Genomic DNA, 24,966 nt, shown 5'->3' with positions numbered 1-24,966 from the left:
TAAAATGTAATCTGGTTGGGGTGGAGGCGGGGAGGGGGTGGCATTGACAAGACGGATGGAAACAGCTGCATTTATCTGCTGGCAGGGAATGGTCCAGGATCTTGTCATCGGACATGCTAGTTTGTCATACATTCACTTAGTTTAAACCAAGGATGGTATCAGGATAAGGAATATGCACACCAATAAGCAAACACCATAACTTTCCTTTTGGGGGCCTAGCTAACCAGCACACAGCTTAGGTGCAGGAGTAAACACAAGTACCACTACAAAGAAGAGCAGCAGAATGGCACCGGGAATACTTACGTCAGTTTGAGAGGGGCTGGGAGCAGTTCAGGGCTCTTTAGGGTTGGTAGTTGCACACATCCCTATAAGACTTTTTGATACTTCTGTCCATGTGTCTGCCGTAAAAGTACAGATGAGTGCTCAGAGAGCAATCAGTCTGACCCCTGAACCTGGGGATTGTCTGGGTATCTCCTATTTCTAGTCTCAAGCATTCAGGAGTTGCATGGGCTTAACTGCCTCTTTGCTGCTAATGTTTACTCAGTGCAGCTTGTGTACTGACACATGCAGCTAGTGTGAAACCCATGGAGAGGAATTGTCTCAGATCCTAGAGATTTGCAAAAGGAGCATCAATCCTTTAAGTTTCTGGCATCTCTATCCCTCGTAGGGAGATGAATCCTTGTTCTAGGCTCCTTTTCCTCCCCACTTTTGTGTCCAATTGGTCTTGTTGGATTTTTTTCTCATCAGTCTTGTCCTTTCCTCCTGAGTAAACAGAACAAGCAGAAATATTGGTTCTTTCAATCCTGTCTTCTTTGGGCAACACAGCCTGCTCGCTTTCCATTTGGTTTTTGGATGGGTACTGACTTGGGTGAGATATATTGCAATATAGGCATGGTAAGCCTGGATCACCATAGCCTTAGGTGAGTAGGATGTATAGAAGGGAGAGAATGGTGTTTTCTCATCCCGTTACATTACTACGCTTGTAGCATACAGGAATGTGCCAGTTATGGGCTACAAAGCACATACTACACCAGCGTTTCAGGCACAGCAAAACAAGCCGGTGTCTTTGATGCAATAGTACTACAGGGCCCTTGTCAGTCCCTTTATCTCTCCTTTCAAAAGTACAATTTTCACGTACCAGTTAGCATAAGCATTCTAAATTCTGCCCCCTGCATTAGGCCTTTTGACATGCCAGTTCTGAAGAACCTGAGTGAATTGTAGTCCAACATAATTATTCTGAAAGGCCTGTGTGAGGTTGGGCTTTTCCTTCTGGCCTTTCTTTATCTTGGTGGTGATTATATCATTGAGTGCCACAGGTTTTTTTTCCCATTGGCTAATTCTACCATGTTCATTCCTCTTGGCCTAGTATCTACTTTTTGACTCGGGCAATATGGGGGCAAATTTTTAATAGGAGAAAATGTAGGTCACTCTGGTTGGACTTGCTATGGCAAAATAATGTCAGGCTGAATAAGGTGCTTGCACATCCAAGTCGAAAGCTACTGGTATTTGAAAACATGTCTGCGAGCAGTTGATCTGTGATAGTGGTCAGTGCACTGGGTAGGTTTTGTTCCCACTCTCCCATGCACAGTCCTGTGGAGACATTTAACTTCTACAGGTGTTTCACTTTTTCCCATCTTTGCCATAGGCATGATGTGACATGGCTTTCTTTGAGAAAAAGTATTACCGCCTTTGGGCTGATGAGGCAGTCAGGTTTATTAGCCCATCACTGCTTTCAGTAAGCCTCAATGCAGGGCAGCATTAAAACCTTTCTGAAATTGCCTCTCAAAGCATCAGATCTTTACAGTTGTCCTCAGAAAATTAATACCCTCATCCTAATCGCTGGCATTTCAGCTCCCGCAGCTGAGAATCTGTGCACCATCCTCCTACCCAAATCCTTGCTATCAGGCGCATGTTCAGATATGCTGCTGAGCTCAAACTGTTCTAGTGCCAACCTTGTGGTCACCAGAATCATCTGAGCCGGTGAGAATGTGAGCAGTTGAATGGGTGCTGGCTGGCATTAACTGACAGTTGAAGTCTGATAGTTTCCTGAAAAGCTCAGGGAATCCCCATCATTCTAAATCCTCCAGGCTCACTGGGTGTGAGGCTGTATTTATGTGCTGCCAAGATTGCAATGTCACAGTGAGAGACAGACCTACTTGGTTGTCTGCACTGACAGCAGTGTTGGATCTGGGTGGGTTCAGAGACTAACTAGGTTTTAAATTTAGTTGCAGAGGAGTTTGGCTTCATACAGACCTTTGTAAGATGATGGAAATTTACCAGGCAGAGTACAAATTCTAGAATACTTGCTTAGGATGACAAAACTAGGAATCCTTTGCTTGTCCACCTAATAATCCCTGGGATGTGAATGGAAAAGGTCAGTTTTGACAGGGATAGTTTTAGAACTACATTCAGAGGTGGTGCTTGGACCATGACTGCGCTGCTAAGCATGCCCAATACAGGTGGAATAGCACCAGCTGGGGCAGGTGAATGATCTAGCTATTGATCTGGGATTTACCAGGAAAGAATTATAAGCCTAGTGGCTCAGTTTGATCAGGGCATTGTTGGGAAAGACCAGGAGGTATCAAATTTAAGAGCGTCTTGGGAAGTTATACTCTATAAACAAATGTCGGTGGCAAAAGTTTGTGGCTTAGCCAGAGCTACTGGTGGTCATGTGGTTTTATTTGGGTGTGGAGTAAGAAGCTGTTTCTGTGGCAGTGCCTTCAAGGCCCCGTCCCCTCTCCCAAACTCAGCTGCTCTCTGGTTGGGAGGGAGGGTGGTCCCTGGGTCACTCCTCTGTTTTATTGTATTTCTCACCAAATTAACTTCTTTCCTGTTCTTCATCATTTTGATCATTGTATTGTTCAGCTGAAGGCTCTTGTGCTTCTTGATCAAACTCCAGAGGCAGCTCTCACCATTTCATCTTTACTAGGGGTAGTGAAAGTGTCTGAGTAAGCAGGACCCTGGTGATTTCACCACCCTTGTGTGACTAGTCAGAGCAGGTCAAGACAGCCCCCTCTGCCTGAGCTTTCCCACTTTAGCTGCCATTGGAGCTACAAACGATGGAAGATTTCCAACAGTATCTAGTAGAGAGAAGGCTCTGTTGTTGTGGTGTGTTTTTGTCACATGTCTGATGGAGGCCAGTGGTTGGAAAGCTGCTGTTGGCCAGTCCAGTTGCAGCGGCTCCTCTTGTAATTGTGGTTAATGTTTGGGAATTGAGGATCCTGACTAGTTTTATGTAGGAACAAGAGGCAGACCAGGGAACTCAATTTTTGTCCTTGGGGAGTTTCTAGTAAGTTTCAAATGTAATATTGGGAAAAGCTGCTTGGTATGTGCTTCAGAGTGTTTTACAGGTGAGGCCTTGATCTGGATGACTTTAAGACTGAGATCAGTAACATCACTCACTCCTGTGCGAGTGTCAGGGACTCCTGGCCCCACAGTACCTAGAGGCTAACTCTTCGTTATTCCCTCTTCCTCTCTCCACAGAGATGGCACCAAAAATGAAGAAGAAAGGGCATTCTGGGCGAGAGCAAAAAAAGGTGAGTGACAGCAGAGGTTGCCTTCCTCAGCTGGCATTGAATTTAGTGCCCACACCACAAGTCAGCACTGAGGCAGAGTCAGGCCAAGCCAATGAGTTGCTGAGCTAATTGTACACTGCTTGCTGGGCTCCCTTGTAGGTAGGATTTAGGTGTCCAGTTTCTGATTCCTGGAATGGTTTTGGTCCAGCCCTGCTAGGAGGAGGTGGGACAGGGCAGTAAAGTAAGGGGTGTGGGGGCCCCACAGCTGCTCATCTCACCAGTTATCTCTTCCTTAGCATCACCATCACCACCATCCGCAGGTGCAGCAGCAACCGCAGCAGCAGCCACAGCAGCTGCAACCACAGCCGCCACCGCCACCACCTCCGCCTGTCCCCCAACAAGCACCGCCTCCGATGAAGTCCTCCCCGCCTCCTTTTGTCCCTGCGCAGGTCCCGGTTATGGAGCACCCGCTCCAGGGGAATATGTTCGACACTATGACACATTTCACCCAGCCTATCATGCATCTTCCTCAACCCGAGATGCCTCCCCATCTCCCCCAGCAGCCTGAGCACAGCACTCCTCCTCACTTGAACCAACATGCCGTGGTTTCTCCTCCAGGTGAGCACTTCATGGCCAGTCTCGTGGTTCAGAGTTTTTTTTACTCGGACTGTTCCATCTGCAGAACTGGGTTTGTGCATCTGCACCACTGTCTTTCAGGCAGACTAGGGGTGTGATTGGGTGTGGTGGAGGAGGAAGGATGGACGGGCCTGTCAGAACTGGGGAGGGTCTGCCCCAGTTGGGCCTAGGGGAACTGTGGGGTGGGGTAGTGGCAGCTCCTGCACTGAGTGGGGCATCCTCCCCCTTCTGCTGTGTGATGCCATGTGTCCATGCTCTTCATCCCCAGCTTTGCACAATGCCCTGCCTCAGCAGCCCTCAAGACCCAGTAACCGAGCTGCAGCACTACCCCCGAAGCCTTCACGTCCACCGGCCGTGTCACCAGCCATAAGCCAGCAGCCCATGCTCCCCCAGCCGCCTTTGCCTCAGCCTCCCCAGGTCCTGCTGGAGGACGAGGAGCCTCCTGCCCCTCACCACAGCCTGTCTCTGAGCACCAGTCAGATGCAGCTCTACCTTCAGCAGCTGCAGAAAGTGCAGCCACAGACGCCTCTCCTCCCTTCAGTGAAGGTCCAGTCGCAGCCTCAGCCACCCCTGCAGCCTCCTGCTCACCCCTCAGTGCAGCAGCTGCAGCACCAGCCGCAGCAGAGGCCCATGCACATGCAGCCCATGCAGTTCCCTCCCCACATCCCGCAGCCACAGCCACCTCCACAGCAGCACCCACCTCCACCACAGCAGCCACCGCCACCGCAACCACAGCAGCAGCCCCAGCCACCACCACAGCAGCCACCACAGCAGCCGGCAAAACCTCAGCAAGTCATTCAGCACCACCCTTCACCACGGCATCACAAGCCAGACCCCTACTCGACTGGTGAGTGATGCTTGGCCAGAGAAGAGCTGCTTAGTGTTGGTAATGGACTGGGGTGGGGAGGCTGCTGGGCAGCATTGTCATGGTCTTCTCACCTTGGCCCTGTAGCAGGGCTTAGTCACTGAGGGCTATGCTTAGTCTGAAGAATCCTTTGCTAGCTAGGAGGCTGGTGAAGCCTCTGAGCTTTTCTTTCCAAAGGGGATACCTGATGGTTGTAAAGCTTTCAGGACAGGAGCAAGCTCTTCAGCTGGTGCTGCCACTCTCTGCTCAGGCTTAACCAGCTGCTTTCTACACTGAAGCTTAAGCTGACAGCCAGGAAACTCGGTTTAGAAAAGGGTCCCATGGGTCACCGTGATGTGAGGCTTGGTTTGTGATTACATCGGGCAGTGATTCTCAACCAGGTACTGTTGAGATCCTCTTGAGAGTGCCACTGGGTGCCCCAGCATTAGTGCTGTTAGGTGTGCAAACATCTGTGCATGATTCACAAGATCAACCCAGTGATATCCAGTAGGAACAGCTTCCTGCCATGTTGTGGCCTGAGTTCTTTTCAACAGAAGAATTGCTTTAGTATTTTTTGTAGTCAAGAAATGAGTGGAAGCCACTGGCACAGCAGCTGTGTAAATAGCTTCCTCCCCTGCAGCAGATCTGGGGTCCGGATTATCTGTGGATTTTGTGTTCTGTGCGGTTTGCAGTATGGTGGGAAGCTCCTAGTGAAAGTGAGAGTTGCTTTATTGCTAGGCCAGTGTCCAATAAGAGGGAGGACAGCAGACAAGATAGGGAAGCTGACTGTTGTATTAGATTGACAGATCGTCTCTGGGAAAGGCTAACCTTCCTGGAGGTAGCTGAGTAGATGCTGCAGCACTGACAGGTGTGTGCAAGGCCATGAGAGCCCAGGACTGACTGTGCTTCCACCCAAGCCTCCTGTGCATGCCTCTGGTTTGTATCTGGTCCCTCTCACCCATGGGCAATGTCTGGGAAAGCAGCTGTTTTTGGACCGCCATGTTGACCAGATGTTCAGTTAGGCACGTGGGACATAATGAGCCGGCCTGTCTTAGGAGGTTCTGGCGAGCCACTTCCAATGGCCCATTTCTGCCTGTGAGAATGTGTCCCCTTGCTCATCTTTTGTTTCAGTTTGCCCCTCTACAAGATGTAAATGCTCAGGGTTGCTGTAGAGAAAGGGAGGGAGCTCTAACTGCATGGTAGAAAATTAATGCTTCCTGCTTGCTGGAGCTGTAGCATGTGCCTTGGAGCTACAGCTCTTGGAGTGCAGTACAGCAGGAGTCAGTCCTCCCCAGCAAGAAGTTCTGTCTCTGCTGTAATCTGAGTTCCTTAGCAGATTCTGCCTGGGATCATTTGAGTGGCCTGTGCTGTAGTCTTGCACTTCTGGAATGCTTTGAGCAAAACTGTTCTTTTGTTTTATGTGCCATCCCTATTCCACTGTCATGGGAGACCACGGTACCAGGAGATGGGTTCTCTGCCCTCATGTTAAGAAAACTGGGCTTGTCTCCTTGTGTCAAAATGTTAGTGTGGCCAGCAGGCTGATTAGCCTTATGCTTACATTACTTTAAAAGACTGAGTAACTTATCTCAGTGGTTGGCAGAACATTTTATTTCTAGGATGTGCTTTCAGCTTCCCTCCCATTCTCACCATTGCACTGTGCAGGTGGGTCAGCCGCTGGGATCTCGGTAGGGTAAGCAGGGTTTTGGTGGATAGCACTTGGGGAAGAGCTTTCCAAAGCAGCTGCAGATACTGCCGGGAGTGTTAATGCCCCCTTGGTGATCTGGAAGGTGGTTTTCTTCAGTTGTGCATCCCAGCCTGAGGTGCCATCCCTTGAATGAAACCTGAAGCATGCTCTGGGTCACTTTCATAGATTTCATAGATTTCTAGGGTTGGAAGAGACCTGGTAGATCATTGGGCCTGACTCCCTGCTCCAGGCAGGAAAGAGTGCTGGGGTCAAGTAACCCCAGCCAGATGCCTGTGTAATCTCTTCTTGAACACCTCCAAGGTAGGGGAAAGCACCTCCCTTGGAAGCCCATTCCATATTTTGGCAACCCTTACCATAAAGAATTTCTTCCTTATGTCCAATCTAAATCTGTTCTTCAGTTTGTGGCCAATATTTCTGGTAACCACAAGGTGTGCCCTGGTAAACAGAGTGCCTCCTATTCCCTGCTGACCCTCCCTGATGAGTTTGTAGACAACCACAAGATCACCTTTCAGCCTTCTCTTGTGGAGGCTGAAGAGGTTCAGGTCCCTCAGTCTGTCTTCGTAGGATTTTACCTGCAGACCCTCAACCATATAAGTAGCTCTCCTCTGAACGCTCTCAAGGTTATCCACATCCCTCTTGAAGTGTGGCACCCAAAACTGGATGCAGTACTCCAGCTGCAGTCTCACCAGTGCCGCATAGAGGGGAACTATCACTTCCCTAGACCTGCTCATGACGCACCTGCTGGTGCAAGAAAGGGTGCGGTTAGCCTTGCTTATTACCTTGTCACACTGGCGACTCATGTTCATTCATTGGAGATCTAGAGCTAGGGGTACTTGTCTTGCCAAGAGAGCCATGATTAGATGCCTTCTTGTCTGCCTGTCCATCCATCCACTAGCCTGGAGTTGAGAGGTTGCTTCTGAATTAGCACGTGTCATGTCAGTGCAGCCCTGTGGCAGCTGGCAGTGCCTGGGAGGTAATGCTGTGGTGGGGATACTGCTATGCTTGTGCTGGGTCTTCCTATGGCTAGGCCACTGGTGTGGATCACATCTAGCTTGTAGCATAGCAAGCCCTAGGGTGTAGCATGCTGCCTAGCCTGATGGGAGGGCCAGTTCTTGGTGAATGTTTGACACAGCAGTCATGATGACAGGATAACTGTCTGGTCCTGAATTTTTGCAGGTCACTTGAGGGAAGCACCTTCTCCTCTCATGATGCATTCCCCTCAGATGCCACAGTTCCAGGGTCTGGTCCACCAGTCACCACCTCAACAAAACATCCAGCCGAAGAAGCAGGTAAAAGGCAGAGCCTGAGTGCAGACTTAAGCCACTGTGCCCTGCCTTGTGTGGGCGAGTAGGGTGTGTGCCCACAGATGCACAGGCTTTTGTGTCCCTATGTGAAGATAGGGCTAGTCTGACCGAGGGCCCCTTGTGGTGGGTTATTCAGGAAGCTGATGGCTCTACAGTGTGGATGGGCTTAGCTAGAAGAAGGGGCTAGTCCGGGCTGCGACTGATGTGTCTCGATGCTCTCCTGTGGCAGGAGATGAGAGCAGCCTCTGTCGTACAGTCCCAGCCTCTGGTGGTGAAAGAGGAGAAGATGCATTCGCCCGTCATCAGAAATGAAACATTCAGCCCCACGTTGCGGCAGGACCCTCCCAAGCACCCTGAGAGCATCAAGCCTCCTGCACATATCCAACAAAGTGAGTCCAAACCGGTGCTGCTCTGATCACACCACAGGCTAGGGTGTTCCAACACCAGGGATAGCGGGCAAGCACATTGTCCAGTATGGTGCTAGCACCCACACTCCAGCCTGCTGGTAGGATGGGAGGGAATGACAGGTTCTCCCTGGCTGGCTCTAGGATGTTCCAGCACCCTGCGAGGGCAGTCTCCTACCAAGACATTTTTTGCAGGAGCAGAGATGAAGCCAACAGAGGGCGGGCGGCCGGTGATCAGACCCCCTGAGCAGACTGCACCGCCACCTGGCATACAGGACAAAGACAGGCAGAAGCAGGAACCAAAAACTCCTGTTGCTCCAAAAAAGGTGCGTCTGCTGCATCAGGATACAGACCCTCTGGGGCCAGGTAGCAGTTAATTTCCTGGTCTGAACTGCCCACGATCCAGCACTTAGAGCTGGCTCTTTATGGGAGTGCATCAGAAACGCAGAGCCCCTGAAAATGCTCCTGTTCTGGGGGCTGTTCACATCCCTAACAGTGCTGTCAGCTCAGATAGATCCCTGGTCCCTATCTGTGCTGCTGCATGTATGGTACAGCCAGCTGCCCCCGAGAACACTAGGACTGGACTCATCAGACTTTTTAGCTTTCTGTTGCCAAAGGCTCTCTGTTGCACAAATAGACTTGGCCTGGTGTGATTACTCAGTAGCTCTCCTGGGCTGTGCCCTCCACTTCATTCTGGCAGGGGCTCCTCTCTGCCTTCCTGCTGATCACCATGGCAGCAATTGTCCTTGTGAGCAGAAGATGAGGGGGCTCCCAGATGGACTGTACCCGTGGGTGCCTGTTACTACCAGCAGAGGGCTCTCCTGGCCTGCTGCTGGAGCAGAGCAGCCTGCTTAATACAGGAGGCCAGTTAACAGGGTCCCTTTTTGACATGGCCTATATCAGTAACACTTCTCTGTTGCATCTTAGCAACTGGGGGTGCAAGGACAGCCAGTTGTGACCTGTTTTGAACCCTCCTGGCTGGGGGAGCTGCGGCAGGGGCTTCTCTTAATGTATGTTTCGTTGGGGGTTGGAATGTCCATGGGGTCCCACTTGGAGTCCATCCAGCTTTGCCTGAGAGCCTCTGGCTACTGGCTTGTACAAGAGCCTCTGGGAATACCCTTGGCTCTCACATATGCAGAGCACAGGATTTGGGGCCAGGTGTTCAATATTAAAAATGACTTAAAGAGAATCTGATACTACCAAATACAGCTAAAAGCTCTCAGGTCTGTCTGGATAGGCCACAGGCTTTTTGCAGTGGCTGGCACTCAGGCTGCTCCTTTGCATGCCCTGTGCTGCTGCTGTGAGGGTTTTGCCAGCTAAGAGTGGCCAGATCCTCAACAAAATGTCTTCCTTCCCTTCACAGGATCTGAAAATCAAGAACATGGGCTCCTGGGCAAGTTTGGTCCAGAAACACCCAACGACTCCGTCCTCTACAGTGAAGTCCTCCAGTGACAGTTTTGAGCAGTTTAAGAGGGCAGCACGGGAGAAGGAGGAGCGAGAGAAGGCTCTGAAAGCTCAGGCAGAGCAGGTGGAAAAGGAGAAAGAGAGGCTGAGGCGGGAGCAGGAGAGAATGAGGTGAGAGGCCTGCACATGTCTCCTTCCCCCTGGGGGTCCAGTCAGTGGTTCTCAACTGTAGAGCAGTGATTCTCAGCCAGGATGCCACAGCCTTGAAGGGTGCCGTGAGGTGTGGGAGATTAAACTCAGGCTTAGGTTTGTCCCTGCCAGGCTGATCCCCAGGGCACTCTGCAAGGGAGCAAAAGCTATCAAGGGAGGCTGTAAGTCCAGTGAGAGGTGCCTTGAGTCCAGTAAGGTTGAGAACCAGTGCTATAGGGTTTTGAGAATGTGCTCTTGTCCCATGAAGCGCTTCAGCTTCCATTGTGCAGAGCGGAGCTCCAGGGGCTGATTGTTTCCAGCTTACCCCACTCGAGGCACTGGGGCCCTGCTGGCCAGTGTTGAGTCCACAGTTCCATTGACCAGTCTGGTCTGCCGCAGGCCAGGGAGGCTCAACTCCAGCAAACCCTGCAGTGAGGAACCCCAGAGATGCTTATTCTCATCCTGGGATTCCCTGAGAGCGAGAGGAGAAGCCTGCCCCACCACCTGCAGGTGCATAGTGGTTGCAGGAATGACCCTGAGTTCTCACATCCTTTTGGTTCCACCAGGAGTCGCGATGATGAGGATGCTATGGAGCAAGCTCGCCGAGTCCACGAAGAAGTGCGGAGACGCCAGGAGCAGCAGCAGCAACAGCAGCAACATCATCAACAGCAACAGCAGCAGCAGCAGCAACAGCAGCAGCAACAGCAGCAGCAGGTGTCAGCTGCAGCCTCTGCGCCCCAAGCACAGAGCTCTCAGCCACAGTCCTCTCAGTCCATGCTGGATCAGCAGAGAGAGATGGCCAGGAAACGGGAGCAGGAGCGGAGGCGCAGGGAGGCGGTGAGCGAGGGGAAGGGTGGCAAGCACTATGGCTGGCATATCCTGAGGGGAAATGGCTGGGCATTTTCAAGGGACAGAATGAAGGCTCCCAACTCACATGGGCTGGCAGGTCATTGGGCCAGGCCCCTGGGGCCAGTTCTGTAGGGCAAAGGGAGCAGGCCACAAGCTTATGTAGCATAGTAGACTCAGGCTCTCGTCTTGCCCCCAGTGAGCCGTGGACTGTAGCCCTGCTGTGAAGCTACATCCCCTGAACGTGCCGGTTGCTGCAGACATTGTACTAACCCTGTCTCCTCTCCCCTTCAGATGGCAGCTACTATCGACATGAATTTCCAGAGCGATTTGTTGGCAATATTCGAAGAGAATCTTTTCTAATAGCGCCTGGTTTTCTTCTCCTGACTCTTTAATTTCCCGGCAAATCTTTGACTCTTCATAGTGTTAACGGCGGCTGGGAGGGGAGCGTTCCTGCAGCCCTTCTGCATGCGTGACCGTCGCGGATTTTTCAGTCGAGGCCTCAGAAGGATCAGCAGAGTCTGCCTTACAGTTTGACCTTCGCCCCCTCTCACACTGACGAAAGACCGACCAAGACAAGCCAACGACATGCTAGGTGTGACTGGACGTGCAGCTGCTGGGAAGGGTGCCCCCGATTACCTGACACTCTCTATGCCAAACGTATTCACAGTATCTCCAGGACGTCATGTTCTCTTCACACCTTTTCTATCCATAAGGGTCCTACGTTCCAGAATGTCTCTGACTAAATGCTGGGTCACCGCAGCACAAGACGCACTTCACTGAGGCCATGTTCAAGAGAATCCTGGCTTGCACAGGAGACCTGGGGTCCAGCTGGGAACATACCCGAGCTGTTTCTGGTCCTTTCATCACTGGCTTTGCCTTTAACTTAACTTCCCACAAGCCTTTAGCTGGGAGCCATTCTCTGTAAGTGTTCGCTTGTGAAAAAGGGAATAGTACAGTGGAGGTGTCAAGTGTAACTGGCCATTTGAGTGAGGTTTTTGTTTTAGCGTTGTGTGGAGGTCCGGGATTCGGAGCTAGACTACCAACCAAAGTCAGTTTCTTTCAGTCTGTCTTATTTTTCTTTTTTTTTTTCTCTTTTCCTTCCTCCAGACAGTTTGGCACTGCTCAACTCTTGCCTGGGTATTATTTGTCTCTTCATTATGGAGTGGAGTGGAGTGGGGAAGCAGTAACAGCAGGGGAAGCTACCACCCTGTCACTAGTGTTTGACTGTGGCTGTATTGTATAGTGAATATAGTTGGCATATATTTGTTTGAGGTTTCTGCTGAGCCCACCAAACTTGGTGTAAAGACACTGCTTTATATTTTGCTCAGTTTCAAACTTTTAGTCTATATTTTTAACTGTAAAACCAGAAAGCTGCATTTTGGGTTTTTTTGTCATAAAATATGTTTTAAAAAGAAGAAAAAAAAAAAAAGAAAAAAGTTTTTATACCTACAAGGAGGGGCGGGGGCTGTGGTGCCAGAATCCTTCCCTGCCTGGCCCAGCCCCCTGGCCAGCAGCGCGCCACCCCGGGCGCTATTCAGCGTGTGTTCTTCTTTTAATTTTATTCTTTGAACTGTTGAACGTTATGTGCCATAAATACCCACTATACAGTACAATACTGGCGTGTCAGTATTGGGCAAGCTCTGGAGTCACTGATTGGTTTTACTTTAATACGGTGAATATGCATTTGGTCTGTACTGATCATGGAATAAACTCATCTCTTTTTTTTTAAAAGCTGGTGTTGTACTGACATTTCTTTCCATCACCCTCCTTGTGCCAAAGCCACTGAGCAGGATGAGGATTGTTTAGGATAGCTTGGCCCCATCTCCTTGAGGTGATCGGGAGGCGGGGAGGTCTCCTTTCAGGTCAGTGCCATCATGGGGGCAGTATTGGCCCCAGTTAATGTCCTCCCCTGCAAGGCCATGGGGACTGCAGTGCTGCCGTAAAGCAGCCCTGGAGAAGGTGTAGTCATGCCTCATTCTGCAGCAGGCTGCCCTCTCCCCTCAGCCCCAGGACACTCAGCACTGACACACCTAGGATTTTCAGCTAGTGCATTTGCTTCCAAGTTGTGATGCAGGCATAGTGGTATGATGCAGCACAAGGCCAGAGCCTGGCCAGTGCTGAAACTCTGCATTGGGGCCAGGCTGTTGGCTTGCAATGAGCATGGGCGGCTTCTCTGCTGCTTGCTTTCAAGGTTGGAAGGGGTGGGAGGAGCATGGCCAACAGCCTGGGAGGGCCTTCTCTTCACATTCCAGACCTGGCTCACTATGAGCTGGGTGCAGGAGGAGTTAGGCAAGGCAGGGGGTAGCACTCTGCTGTCTTTGACCAAGCAGGATCCTCGGGCTATAGGGCTTGTCTCTGCCACGGGCTGAGTTCAGTGTTTTCTAAGCTATGCTCCTGTGTCTACTGCCCTGGTGGGGGAAGGGGGAGGGGCTGAATGCACGTGAAGGGCATGGCCCTGTTAGCGTCACAATGCAAGAGGGCAGTAGGCTCGACCATCCTTGTAAAGGATGACTCTGGCCCTCTTGACAGCCTTCTCACTGTCACTTAGGAGGCTGCTGATTTGGCTTGCACCCACCCCCCTGTGGTCAGCAGACAATCCCAGTGCAGCCGGCAAGTCCCCCAGGCCCCCCTCGCTAAAGAGTTGGTAGGCAGTGCACTGCCAAATTAACTGGGGCAGCATGCAAGATCCCCTTGGTGACAGCAAGCCTAGAGGAACGGGGTGCGGAGCTGTCTGGTAACTGACGTGAGCTTGGGTCACGGTTCTGTCTGGTCTTAGGGAGCTGCTTTGCTCAGCACAGGTGAAGGCATCTGCTTTGGGATATAGAGCTCCATTTTCCATTGGCTTGTGGGCTGCCCGTGGCTACAAGCCATGGCATCCCTGTTGGCAGAGACCTGAGGGCTTGTAACTGGCTGCAGCTTAGTCTTGGAGCTCGGGGATTTGTTTAGGTCCTGTGTACTGGCATGTGGCTTGGGGTCTATATGATGCAACTTGTAACTACCTTTCTCTAGCATCTGAAGGACTGGGGGTCCCGGTCTTCTGGGATGTTGCAGGGGCCTGATGAGGAGCATTTCATGCTGGGACAGCTTTTGTCTGAGCGGAGTCCCCTGTTGAGGATGGCTGTGATGGACATGGCTTTATGCAAGTCAGGCACCACCTGAATGCTGCTGGCAAGTGGCTGGTGTTGGCTGCAGGTCAAGCAAGGTACAGTTTCTTCCCCAGCTGGGGTGGATTCTGTTTGCCATGCCAAGCCAGTGGAATAGGACTGCCCTGGTTGTACTCTGAGCCCCAGGGCTTGGCAGAAGTAGAAACTCAAACAGCACCGGCTAGTGACAAGAGAAGTAGGTAATGGGCCATGTCTGTGGTCCCAGAACCAGTAACAACTGATTCTCCCCAATCATCCTTTCTCAGGGCTCCAGCAGCATCTGCCCGGAGCAGACCTGTGGCATGGTCTGTAGCTTGCTTTTGACATGTCTCAGTCGCACATTGTGTTGTGAGATCCTAGAGAGGAAAACTGACCCGTTGGCTCCTCTAACCTCTTCCGACGACTTCCCTGAACCTCACGGCAGTCCTGTAGGCAGGCTGCCTCTGCCTCCACCCCTTGCGCAGTATTTCTCTTCCCAAGCTCTCGCCTCTTCTTACAAAAGCACTTTGGATGATCATCATCTCCCTCCTTTAATTTTAAGCTCAGGGTTTTCCGGGTACTTTTAAGTGCACATTCGCTGTAAGAGTGACCACACACACACTCGTCGAGATTGTACATAAAACCCACCACATCACAAACAAGAAACCCTTTGGAAGTGCTGGAGCTTCTGAGAGCACCCTAGGTTGTAAAATAAAGAAAACAAATATTATATAATTTATATGTATTCAAAGAACAAACCCCCTGTATCTAGTCAGTAGCGATATTAGTCCTTTTTTTAATGTTTTAACCCTTTTTGCATTTGAAATTTGCCAAACCTTTATTGTCAGTAGTTGAAAATTCCAGGTAGCAGTAGCATTTTTAGGCTCGTGGGTTAATTCAGTTTTCTCTCTCTTTCTCTCTCTCTCCCTCTCTCTCCCCTCTGTATTGTTTGCAAACTTCTGGAAATGTTTACAGGTTGCACCTACATACTCTGTAACGTTAACTATATTTTTTGAAGCTGTGCTTTCCTTGTTCTATCCTGTGTGTTTCTGTTTTTCCATATGGCTGGATGACTACTGTAGAGTGGTGACGTTAGCTGGAGAACCCCTTCGTTCACTTGGGTTGTTTGATTTGTCTCTTGTTTCCCTGCCAAAGGTATTTTTTGCTCTTCTCATGGGTTTTCTGTTTTACTATGTTTGTGTGTTTATAATTGGGTTGTAATTCAGACGGATAATACACTATTTAATTTCCCTCACCCCATGCCCTTGTGTATGATTTTAACAGTTATGAACATTAGAATGCATCCTCTGGCTATAGAAGTCTAGTCTAAATGATGTAATCTTGGTTCTTTTATCTCCCCCCCCCCCCCTTTAGTCCTGTACAAAAGATTAAGAAATGTACAATCCCACTGTACTTTTTGCACGGAACGCTTGGCAAATAATTATGTCAGTGAATTTGAAACTTGTATTAAACACTTTAGACATTTGTAGAAGGGAATTCATAGAGTTTTCACTTATATACTAAAGGTTTTTTTGTGCGGTTCTCATTGCAAAAATAAACATTTGTACTGAATACCAAGTGACCGTGGCTTTTTTGGCAGTGAGTGCTGCTGTGGTCTTGGCTCCCAGGGCTCCAGAATGGGAAACACAGAGGATCTAATCCCTGGCGTGGCCTTGGGCCCACAGGTGGGAGCTTCAGATCCACCACGGGTCACAGCACAAGATGGCCCTGGTGCCTTGGATTCCTGGCTTGCTTATACACCCCAGCAAGTAGTCATGGGTGTGACTGGCGCTAGCCCTGGTAACCCTTGGGTTATGTATTAAGCACAGCCCCCCTGGGCAGGGTCCAGGGTGAGAAGGGATGGGGGAGGCGCACAGAGGACCCCACCCCCTCAGCAGGGCTCAGTCCCCCATTAAGGCTGAGCCCACCAAGAATCCTTCCCTACTGAGGCAGCCTCTCAGGCTCCCCAAGTCCCCAGGGACTCTGTGACCAGCATCTGCTCCCCTGTGGGGAGCTGTCAGACCCAGAGCGAGAGCCCCAGTCTCACCTGTGGTTTCTGACCCTGTCAAGCTCCGTGGCCTCAACTGAGTTACTTGCCCTTTCCTGGGGATGCTGGTTGGTAACCGTGAGTGAGAGAATAACACCTTTGCTCTTCCATGCTCCTTTAGCATCCCCAGATCATGGCAGTGATGGGAGCCAGGAGCCCTGCTATGTGGTTGGCCTGAAAGGGCAACCAGATCGCAAGGCCTGTTGGGTAAGACTGAGCCACAGCATCTGGCTCCAGCTTGGCCCAAATCCCCTTTCCAACCACTTTCAGGTTATGTATACACCTTCCCAGTGGCCCAATTGGAAAACAGGCCTGTGCCTACATCCCCTGTGCCAGAGAGTGCATCTGGGAGACAGAAGTCACTGTTCATGTACTGGCTCCTGGGCTCTTGGGTCCGTGGCACAGCCAGTTCTGCCATTCCCACCCTTGAGAACTGCCTCTGGTGTGAGCTGGCCCCATGATGAGAGCTGGGGCTCCATCAGCCTGGGGAGGGGCAACCTCATGAGGCCCCGTCTCATGGGGTTAATCATAACCTTGGTCTTTATAACTAGGACAGCAAGGGCACCTGCAGTGGTGAAGGCTTCTCTGTACCAACACGTGTGCCAGGAGCCAGACACAGGGGCCTCCATCACTCCTGTGAAGAAAGCACCTGGCCTAGTTAGCTCAGCTCTTGGACTTCAGCAGATGCAGCCAACCGGGCAGGTGTGGGACTGGATCCTGCTGCCACTGAAGCAGGTAAGCCCAGAGCCGCACGGCACTTTCCCACACACAGGCACACAGAACCAGCTGGCTCCCTGGCTCCCAGCTGTGCTCACTTTCAGCCCATTAATGAAGCAGAGGAGACTGGAGGGAGGCTCTGAGCTGGAGCCCTGGCTGGTGGCTCTGTCTTCGATGTTCTGCAGTGATCACTAGCAGGGATCTGGGCACCCTTCAGCCCTACATGATAGCCCAGCTTACCTCAGAGCTAACCCCTGCCCCACAGGGAACAGCACCTGTGGGTGGAAATTGCCTGAGAACACACTTACTCCAATCTGCAAAGGCGGCAGATCTGAGACGGGTGCCTCGCCCTGAGAGTGCCTGGTGCTAGCCCAGCAGTTCCCCTGTTCCTGGGAGAGCTTGTTCCAGGACTTCTGGGGCTGGTGCATCTGAGTGCACCATGTGCTGCCAGCAGTTGAGTTTGGCCCCTTCTGGCAGAGCAGTCTCTTCTGGCATGTGCTTGTCCAGTGCCAGGGGCACACACAGGGTGGCAAAACCAATTAGTCTGTCCTCTGTGGTGATGGGAGTCAGGGTGGCTCTCTAAGAGGGGCAGGTAACATTAGCAGCTGCAGGGGGCAAGTTGTCCCTTGGCCACTGGCTGCATTGACCCATCTTTCTCCAGCAGCTGGATCCTGTACTCGGGAGGCTGGAGAGAAGGGGAGCATGGCACAGGGACCCAGGCCACTGGGGTTTGCACCCAGGGCCCAAATCATACCAGTTTGGGCTGTACAAGTGATGGCCTTGGTTTTCCTGGCATCCCTGGACTCTGGGAGCTTGAACTTCTCCTTGATCTCCAACTAGAACATTCTAGCCAGGGCTTTGTTGAGTTGGGCCTTAAACTGCCAAGGATGAAGATTCCACCACCTCTCTAGGTAATCTGTTTCAGTACTTTACTATGCTCCTAGTGAGAGTTTTTCCCCACCCCCCTAATATCCAGTCTAAACTTCCCTTTCTACAACTTGAGACCATTGCTCCTTGTTCTGTCATCTCTCACCACTGAGAACAGTTTAACTCCATCCTCTTTGGAACCACCTTCCAGGTAGTTAAAGCTCCTATTAAATCCCTTCTCAGTCTTCTCTTCTGCAGACAAACGTTCCCTCAGCCTCTCCTCAGAAGTCAAGGGCACACTGCTGACTCGTATCCATCTTATTGTTCACTGTAACCCTTTTCTGCAGAGCTACTGCCTAGCCAGTCAGCCCCTAGTCAGTATTGGTGCAAGGGATTGTTCTGTCCTAACTGCAGGATTTTGCGCTTATTCTTGTTGAACCTCATGGGTGTGTCCAGACAAGCATGCACATGCCTCTTGTCCCATCTCAAACCTCTTTGAGGTGGGGCAAGAGGCATGCGCAGGAACAAAAAAATGTTCCCCGTGCTGCAAAAAAACTGAAGTTCTAAAAAGTGGGGCAGGCAACCGGAGGCTGGGTCCTCCAGGGAGATGCTCTGGCTGCCAGAGCATCTCCATGGTTGGCCCCTTGCTCTGGTGCTCAAATGCGCGGCTGGCCAGAAAGCATGCTGCAGCACCATGGCTCCAGTGCCTGTAAGTAAGGGGTCGGGGGGGGGGGGGACCATGGCGGGGGACCCCCACTGGCCCTGCCCTGCCTGGCCCCTCCCCCCACCAGCTCCCCAGGCCCCCCCCAAACCCTACCCTGCCCAGTCCCATCCTCCCAAGCCCCCCCACCCTGATCCCTGCTCCTCCCCCCCCCAGTTTAAAAAAACAACAACAAAACCCCCCCGGCACTTACCAGTAGTTGGAGTTGCCGTCTGGCTGACTGGGGCCCCACCTGCACAGTGCAGGGCAGAGGGACAGCCCCAGCGGCCCCAGCCCGGGCCCTCCTGTTCCCCGCTGTCCTGTGCTGCCCAGGGGAGAAGCTCAGGAGGCCCTAGAGGCCATCCCCCCTCGCCCCACTTCTAAGGTGAGTAGAGCCTTTTTTCCCCATTTTTTTCTGTTTTCTTTCCTGTTTTTTTGGGTTTTTTTTAAGTGATGGTGCCTGGGGTTGGGGGGGCAGCCAGGGGGGCTGGGGGTGCAAATGGGGGGTGGGGTCAGGCAGGGCAGCCATTGGGGAGTCGGATAGTGGGAGGTGGGGCTGGGAGGGGCAGATGCCTCATCCCGCTCTGGCAGGTGCGCAGCAGGTCACAGCCAAGCAGCAGCCCCCACTGCCAGACTGCTGCAGTGGGTAGAGGGTGCAGGGAACTCTCAGCGCTGCTTCAGCAGTCCAGCTGGCACAAGGGGCAGTGTCCCCAGGTACCAATTGCCTGGGCCTCAGAAGCTCCTGACAGTGAGTAGTTCTGAGCTGCTTGCCAGGGCAGCTTTTTGTACTGCTGGGGCCAGGACAGGGCAGCTTTTTATACTGCTGGGGACAGCAGAGGTGCTGGCCTGGGCTCTAGCTCCCCCTGGCTGCAGATCCGGGAGGAGCCAGGCAGGGTTATTTTGCCCCAAGTGGCGCAGTTTGCTCCACAACAAAGTTCATGTCCGAGCACATGCGCTGCGCCAAAAAGCCCTGGCTCAACTTTGCACCGCTTCTATTTGAGCAGCTGCAAGCGCATGTGCTTGCATGTGTGGACGTGCCCCATGAGATTTCTTTTGGCCCAATCCTCCAATTTGTCTAGGTCACTCTGAATCCTAGCGCTACCCTCCAGAGTATCTACTACACCCCCCAGCTTGGTGTCATCCACAGACTTGCTGAGGGGTGCAATCTATCCTATTTTCCAGACTGTTAATGATCTGAATAAAGATATTGAACAAAACCAATCCCAGGACCGACCCCAGGGGCACTCCACTTGATAGAGGTGACACTCCAGCAAGTGGACTCATCAACTTTGTTGCCCTTCCCTGGACCTTCTCTAGTTCTTCTATATCCTTCTGGAGGTGCAGGGACCAGAACCGATCACAGGATTCTAGGTGCAGATGCACCATGAATTTATGAAGGAGCATCATGATACTTTCAGTTTTGTTTCCAATTCCCTTTTAACAATCCCTAACATTTTCTTTGCCTTTTTGATGGTTCTTGAGCCCTGAGCTGATGCTTTTGGTGAACTGTCAACAGTGACTCCCAGAGCTATTTCCTGTGTGGTAACAGGTAATGTAGAGCTCATCATAATGTAGGTGGAATGTAGGTTATTTTTGCCCATGTGCATCACTTCGCATTTACCTCCACTGAATGTCATCTGACATTTAAGTTGCCCATTCACTCAATTGTACCAGATTCTTCTGTAGTTCCTCATAGTCTGCCTTGGTCTTTACTGCTTTGGATAATTTTATGTCATCTGCAAATTTGGGCACCTTGCTACTCGCCCTCTTTTCTAGAGATTTATGACTATTAAACAGCCCCGGTCCCAACACAGATCCCTGGTTCCTGCTGTTTACTTCTTTCCAATCTTGGAAACTGACCATTTATACTCTCTCCTTGCTTTCTATTTTTGAGCCAATTTCTAATCTATGAGTGGACATTCCCTATAATCCCATGATTTACCTAATTTAGTTAAGAGCCTCTGATAGGGGACCTTGTCAAAGGCGCTTCAGAAATCCAAATACACTGTATCAATTGGATTGCCCCATTCCACCTGCTTATTGACACCCTCAAGGAACTCTAGTAGGTTGGTGAGGTGTGATTTCCCTTTGAAAAGCCATGTTGATTCCTTCCCAACAAGTCATGTTCATCCATGTTTATTCTTGTTTCTATCAGTTTTCCAGGAACAGAAGTTGCAGGGGTTGCTTCACTGCCTGGCAACTGGCCCTCCCCCTTATGAGGACCTCATGGAGTAGCTCACCACCCCTCAGCCCTAGGAGCCTCACCATTGCCCCCCTCTTCAAAGTCTATGGCTGCTGGATGCGCCCCCACAGGTGCCAGGTACTCTCCCACCTCCAGGAGGGGGTGGGGCATTCTCTGCTCTTCCTGCAGGCGACCCACATGCCCCTGGCTGCTGAAACCAGCTGGCAACTGGAGTGAGGAGGACAGAGTCTACTTCAGCCACCTCATAGACACATCGTGTGGGGTGGCCATCCTGTTCTCCCTGGGCCTGCAGCCAGAAATCGAAGTGGTGCCACATTACCTGCTCCATCTCTCAGCCCAAATATAGGGGATTCCACCTAAACTGGTCAACACCAACACTGCTGTTCAAGACTTGGGGAAGGCGTGGTTCTACCAGCTGGTAGCCAATAACATCAGCACCCTGAGCCCTTATGAGTGCCTGGTTCTTGGCAGTGACTTTAACATTGCCCTTAAGATGCAGGACTGAACTGTCAGGGAGTGGACCCAGGCCACTGCAGACATCCTGGTGAGGTGGAGGGTGAGGAGGTGGGGGGGGTCTCCTTGATGGATGCCTGGTATGCCTGACACTCTGCTGACAACACCACATTCCCCCTTGTAAAGGTAGAGAAGCATTAAGCAGACCACTCCCTGCTAAGAGCCTGCCCAATCGCTGCCCAAGCCCAGACCTCTGGCATTCGGCCAGTCCCTTTCAATCACTGTTACTTAGCCCATGCTCAGGCTGCTTTGTGGCCTGAGTGCCTGGGGCTGGCCTACTAACACCTCAACAACCACCTGCTGGAGCATGTGAGCTTTGAGGCTTCCTTCCAGGAGTTCTGGTTGTCCTGGCGTGAGCAGCAGTGGATCTTTCCCTTGGTGAGATTTGGAAAAGGTGCATGTGAGGCTTTGGTGCTACATCTACCCCCAGGGGCATACCCAGCAGAGGGAGATAGCCGGAGAGCAGCTGGAGAGGGAGGGATTAGTGCTGGAGAGGTTCTTGCCATCAACCCAGATCAACTCAAAACCAGGGTGTCTAACTAGCTGTAGGTGTGGAAAAGGCTCCTCCAGTGTAATGCCCTCCATGGGATAGTGCTGGTCAGCAACCAGCCGATCCGGTCCATGCTGTAACACTGCTTCAACACCCTGTCCATGCTCCTGGAGCTCATGGCCAGCCTTCAGAGATGGGCACTGGGGTTCTTCTGGCCAGGATGTCACTGGGTTTCTGCAGGTGTCCTGAGCCTCCCTGTGCATGAGGTAGGGCAAGGCCTGGTCTGCATCTACAGCCAGATGCCCACCTTTCGCCTTCAGGCCCTGCAGAAGTTCCTTTAAGGTGCTGGTAGTTGTGGGGGTGGGGGGTGCCCCATAGGACACACCATCCACCACAACCTCCAAAGACTCTGATATGACCAGCAGCTCTTCGACTTGAGAGGCCTACCTTTGCAAGACCTTGGGGAGCTGCCAGAGTTCTACCAGGACCTCCTTAGGGCCTGGGGGTTACTCCTCCTCCAGGTCCCCAGATGCAGTTGCCTAGGCCAGGGCATGGACCCCCTTGTTGAGCTGTAAGTGATCTTCCTGCAGTTATACTGTAAGTAAGGACAGTTGGTTGTGGAAACATGGTGACCTTCACCATCCATTCTGCTGTTGGGCAATATAGCAGAGAACTGGAAGGTGTTCAGAGAAAGGTTTTCATGGGGGCCAAGGAGAAAACTGACAAAGCCACCTCTTCAATCTCCTTGCATATTGTGGGGAGGAAAGCCCTGGCTGTTTATCACACCTTTACCTTAGAAGGAAGCCAAAATATGCAGCTAAGTGTAACCATGGGTACTGTATGCCGGAAAGGAATGAGACCCTTAAAAGACACAGATCTTTTATGTACAGGCAAACAACAGAACCAGGTATAGATCAGTATGTCACTGGACTAGAGAGACAGTGTAAGACCTGTACTTTTGGGAACAGGACAGTCTTAGATTAGAGGAAGGATTATTTGGCATTGCAGACACTGCATTATAAGTGAGGCTGTTGTGTGTGGGAGACTGTACCTAGAAAAGCCTACCCAAATGTGCAGAGCAGCAGAAGCAGTGAAGACCCAGGCTGCAGAGCTGGTTGGAAAAAAAAAGGGTCTCCATGGCCAGAAAGAAACTGGCCAGAAAAGCCACCTTTGTAGGGTGGAATTGGGAAGGACAATGCTAAGGGGGAAAGAGCAAACAAGAAGACAAGTAGCAAGTGTGAAATGTTGCATTGCATTTGGAGAGCTCTGTTTTAACTGAAACCAAATCATTTTGCCAAGCATTCCAGATCCCAAAAACAAAATCCTCAAGTGTATGGAGCTGAGAGCATACCAGAAGTGTGTGTGTATAATATGTGTATGTGTGTGTACACATGTCCGTGCGTGTGTGGTAGAATTGAGCCAAATCATTGAGTGGGAGTGGATTGTATCAGTGGCAGTGCATAGGACAATGGTTTAATTTCAGATAGAAACTGAAACTCAGATAAATCTCTTACCAGGCTACAAATAAAGAAAATTAAAACTGAGACCAAAAGGGAGTCCAGCAAACATCAAAATAAGTGGCTACTTAGAGAACTGCCACTCAGGTGGAGATGGAACATGGATGAGCTCTGCCTCCAGAGCTAGTTCATACCAATGTTGCAAGGCGCACGGAGCTGGGCATGCCCAGTGCTGTACAGTGCTGGAGCTGAGTTGGGAGCAGCCAGCCCTGTCCAGCTGGAGGTTGACAAGGCAGTGTGTGGCAGCCAGTCCCTTGGTCTGGTGCAGCAAGTGCCTGCGTGTGGCTCTTGTGAAACCACAAGTGGGTGAAGGAGGGCTGGGGCAGGGAACAGGTGCAGGGCTGGGAAAAATTGGGAGGATCCTGGAGTGGCCCTGAACCCAAGAGAATGAGAACTATCTCTCCAGCTCTAGCCTGGGTGCAGAAGCATCTGGTCTGCAGCCACAGTAGGCTGGGTTGGGGGGAGATGATGAGCAGGAGGCAGCTGGGGGAGAGTGGCTTGGGGTGGGGAAGGGTGTGGGAGAAGCTGACCCACAGCCTGGTAACCTCCTGGGTGGATGGGCTAAGCCCTGAACCCAAGTGAGGGAAGTGGGTGCCAAAGCCTGCAGTGCCCAGCCAGGAAGCAGGTGATGGGCTGGGGTGAGAGGTTAGTGAAGGGGGTGGCCATTGGATTTGGGAGGCTGGTGGTTGTTGATACCTCATTTGTGTGTTAGTGGGGGGCTGAGAGCAGCTGTGCTGCTCTGCTGGGCAACCTGCTGTTTGGCTCCTGGGGCACCAGCCTTGGCCACTGGCCCCCACTTCCTACCTGTTTTATTGCTGTCCTGGGTGTGAAAGGTGCTGAGTGTGGGGCCTGGGTTTTAGGTTGTAGCCGTGTTGGTCTAAGGATATAGGCAGACAAGGTTCCTTGGGTGAACAAGTTGCAGGAGAGCCTGGGCCATGGAGGGGGCTGAGCAGTGGCTCCAGGAGAGGCAGTACACACCGGCCAGGCATCTCCCCAACCTGCTGTAGGTGAGGCCTTGTGCAGCTGCCCCCTCATTGGCACGTGCAGAAGCCCTGGGGGGATGTATCCTTCCCTTGCTAGTTCCCTTGCTGGACGCTGTGCACTGGCACGCGCTGAGGCTGGGGGCTTACGGTTCACTGGTGGGTGTGCAGCTCTGTGGTCTCCCCCGCCCCATGCAGAGGGAAATGGCGTGTGCCCAGCCTGGCAGCAGGACTGTGAAGATGCGCATTAGTCCTTGGCCAGTTTCCCCGGGGAGTGGGGCAGGAGCACTGCTCCCTGGCAGCCCCGTCTAGTGGGGCTGTGATACAAAGCCCTGGTCTCGGCAGAGGGATGCGCTCTGTGGGCAGCGCTGGGCAGCAGGGGCTGGCACACGCTGGGTGGGGGCAGAGCATCTCCCTGCAGCCTCAGAGCCCTGCTGGAGTGGGGCACTGGGAGCCGAGGGCCCAGCTGCTGCCATCCTCCTGCCAAGCATCAGCCCCGGGCCAGAGCTTGGGGCCATCCTGTGCCAGCAGCTGATGTGTTCCCCTTGCTTCCAGCTGGGGCTGCGCCAGGTTCGGGTCTGAACCGGGTGATGGGTCATGTCACAGGTTGGGTATGAACCAACCCCAAATGCAGCAGGGAGCAGCACAAGCCTGATCCAAGGTGGTGCCGATTCTCACCTCTGCCATCAGGCCTATGGCAGGTAAAATGGCCGCTGTCTCCACACGGCCAGGTACGCCCTGACCATCAAACCAGGCACAGTTAGAACCGGCATCATGGGATGGTCGGGTGCGGACCAGCCCCGGGGGCAGCGCAGGCCTGAGCCAAAATGGCGCCAACTCCCTCTGCTACGGGGCTTGAAGGCAGGCAAAATGGCTGCCATCTCCCGCCTCTGCCATGAGGCCTGAGGCAGGTCAAATGGCTGCCATGTCCACACAGCCTGGCTGCACCCTGACCAGAGC

The 24,966-nt window shown here is 52.0% G+C and overlaps 1 protein-coding gene and 1 long non-coding RNA gene across 14 annotated transcripts in view; both read left to right on the top strand.

Moving 5' to 3' along the window:
- The window catches only part of BRD4 (bromodomain containing 4), a 130,282-nt gene extending 117,701 nt beyond the window's left edge, over window positions 1–12,581 (top strand). For all 13 annotated transcript variants that reach the window (XM_059732441.1, XM_019486254.2, XM_019486248.2 and 10 more), the window contains 9 exons: window positions 3,484–3,536; window positions 3,812–4,133; window positions 4,420–4,998; window positions 7,877–7,989; window positions 8,234–8,393; window positions 8,604–8,734; window positions 9,772–9,983; window positions 10,568–10,838; window positions 11,142–12,581. In XM_059732441.1, coding sequence (XP_059588424.1) covers window positions 3,484–3,536; window positions 3,812–4,133; window positions 4,420–4,998; window positions 7,877–7,989; window positions 8,234–8,393; window positions 8,604–8,734; window positions 9,772–9,983; window positions 10,568–10,838; window positions 11,142–11,210 — 1,910 coding nt within the window. In that variant the 3' untranslated portion in view covers window positions 11,211–12,581. The remainder of the gene's footprint in view (window positions 1–3,483; window positions 3,537–3,811; window positions 4,134–4,419; window positions 4,999–7,876; window positions 7,990–8,233; window positions 8,394–8,603; window positions 8,735–9,771; window positions 9,984–10,567; window positions 10,839–11,141) is intronic.
- Window positions 12,582–18,350: 5,769 nt separating this feature from the next.
- On the top strand, window positions 18,351–23,053 carry LOC132252204 (uncharacterized). Its single transcript, XR_009464101.1, has 2 exons — window positions 18,351–18,688; window positions 20,459–23,053. It is a non-coding gene; the product is annotated as an uncharacterized LOC132252204 (long non-coding RNA).
- Window positions 23,054–24,966: the final 1,913 nt, after the last annotated feature.

The sequence above is a fragment of the Alligator mississippiensis genome, chromosome 8 (assembly GCF_030867095.1).
Source record: "Alligator mississippiensis isolate rAllMis1 chromosome 8, rAllMis1, whole genome shotgun sequence".
Classification (NCBI taxonomy): domain Eukaryota; kingdom Metazoa; phylum Chordata; order Crocodylia; family Alligatoridae; genus Alligator; species Alligator mississippiensis.
The sequence above is the reverse complement of the archived record's forward strand: the minus strand, read 5'-3'. Positions and strand labels throughout refer to the sequence as shown.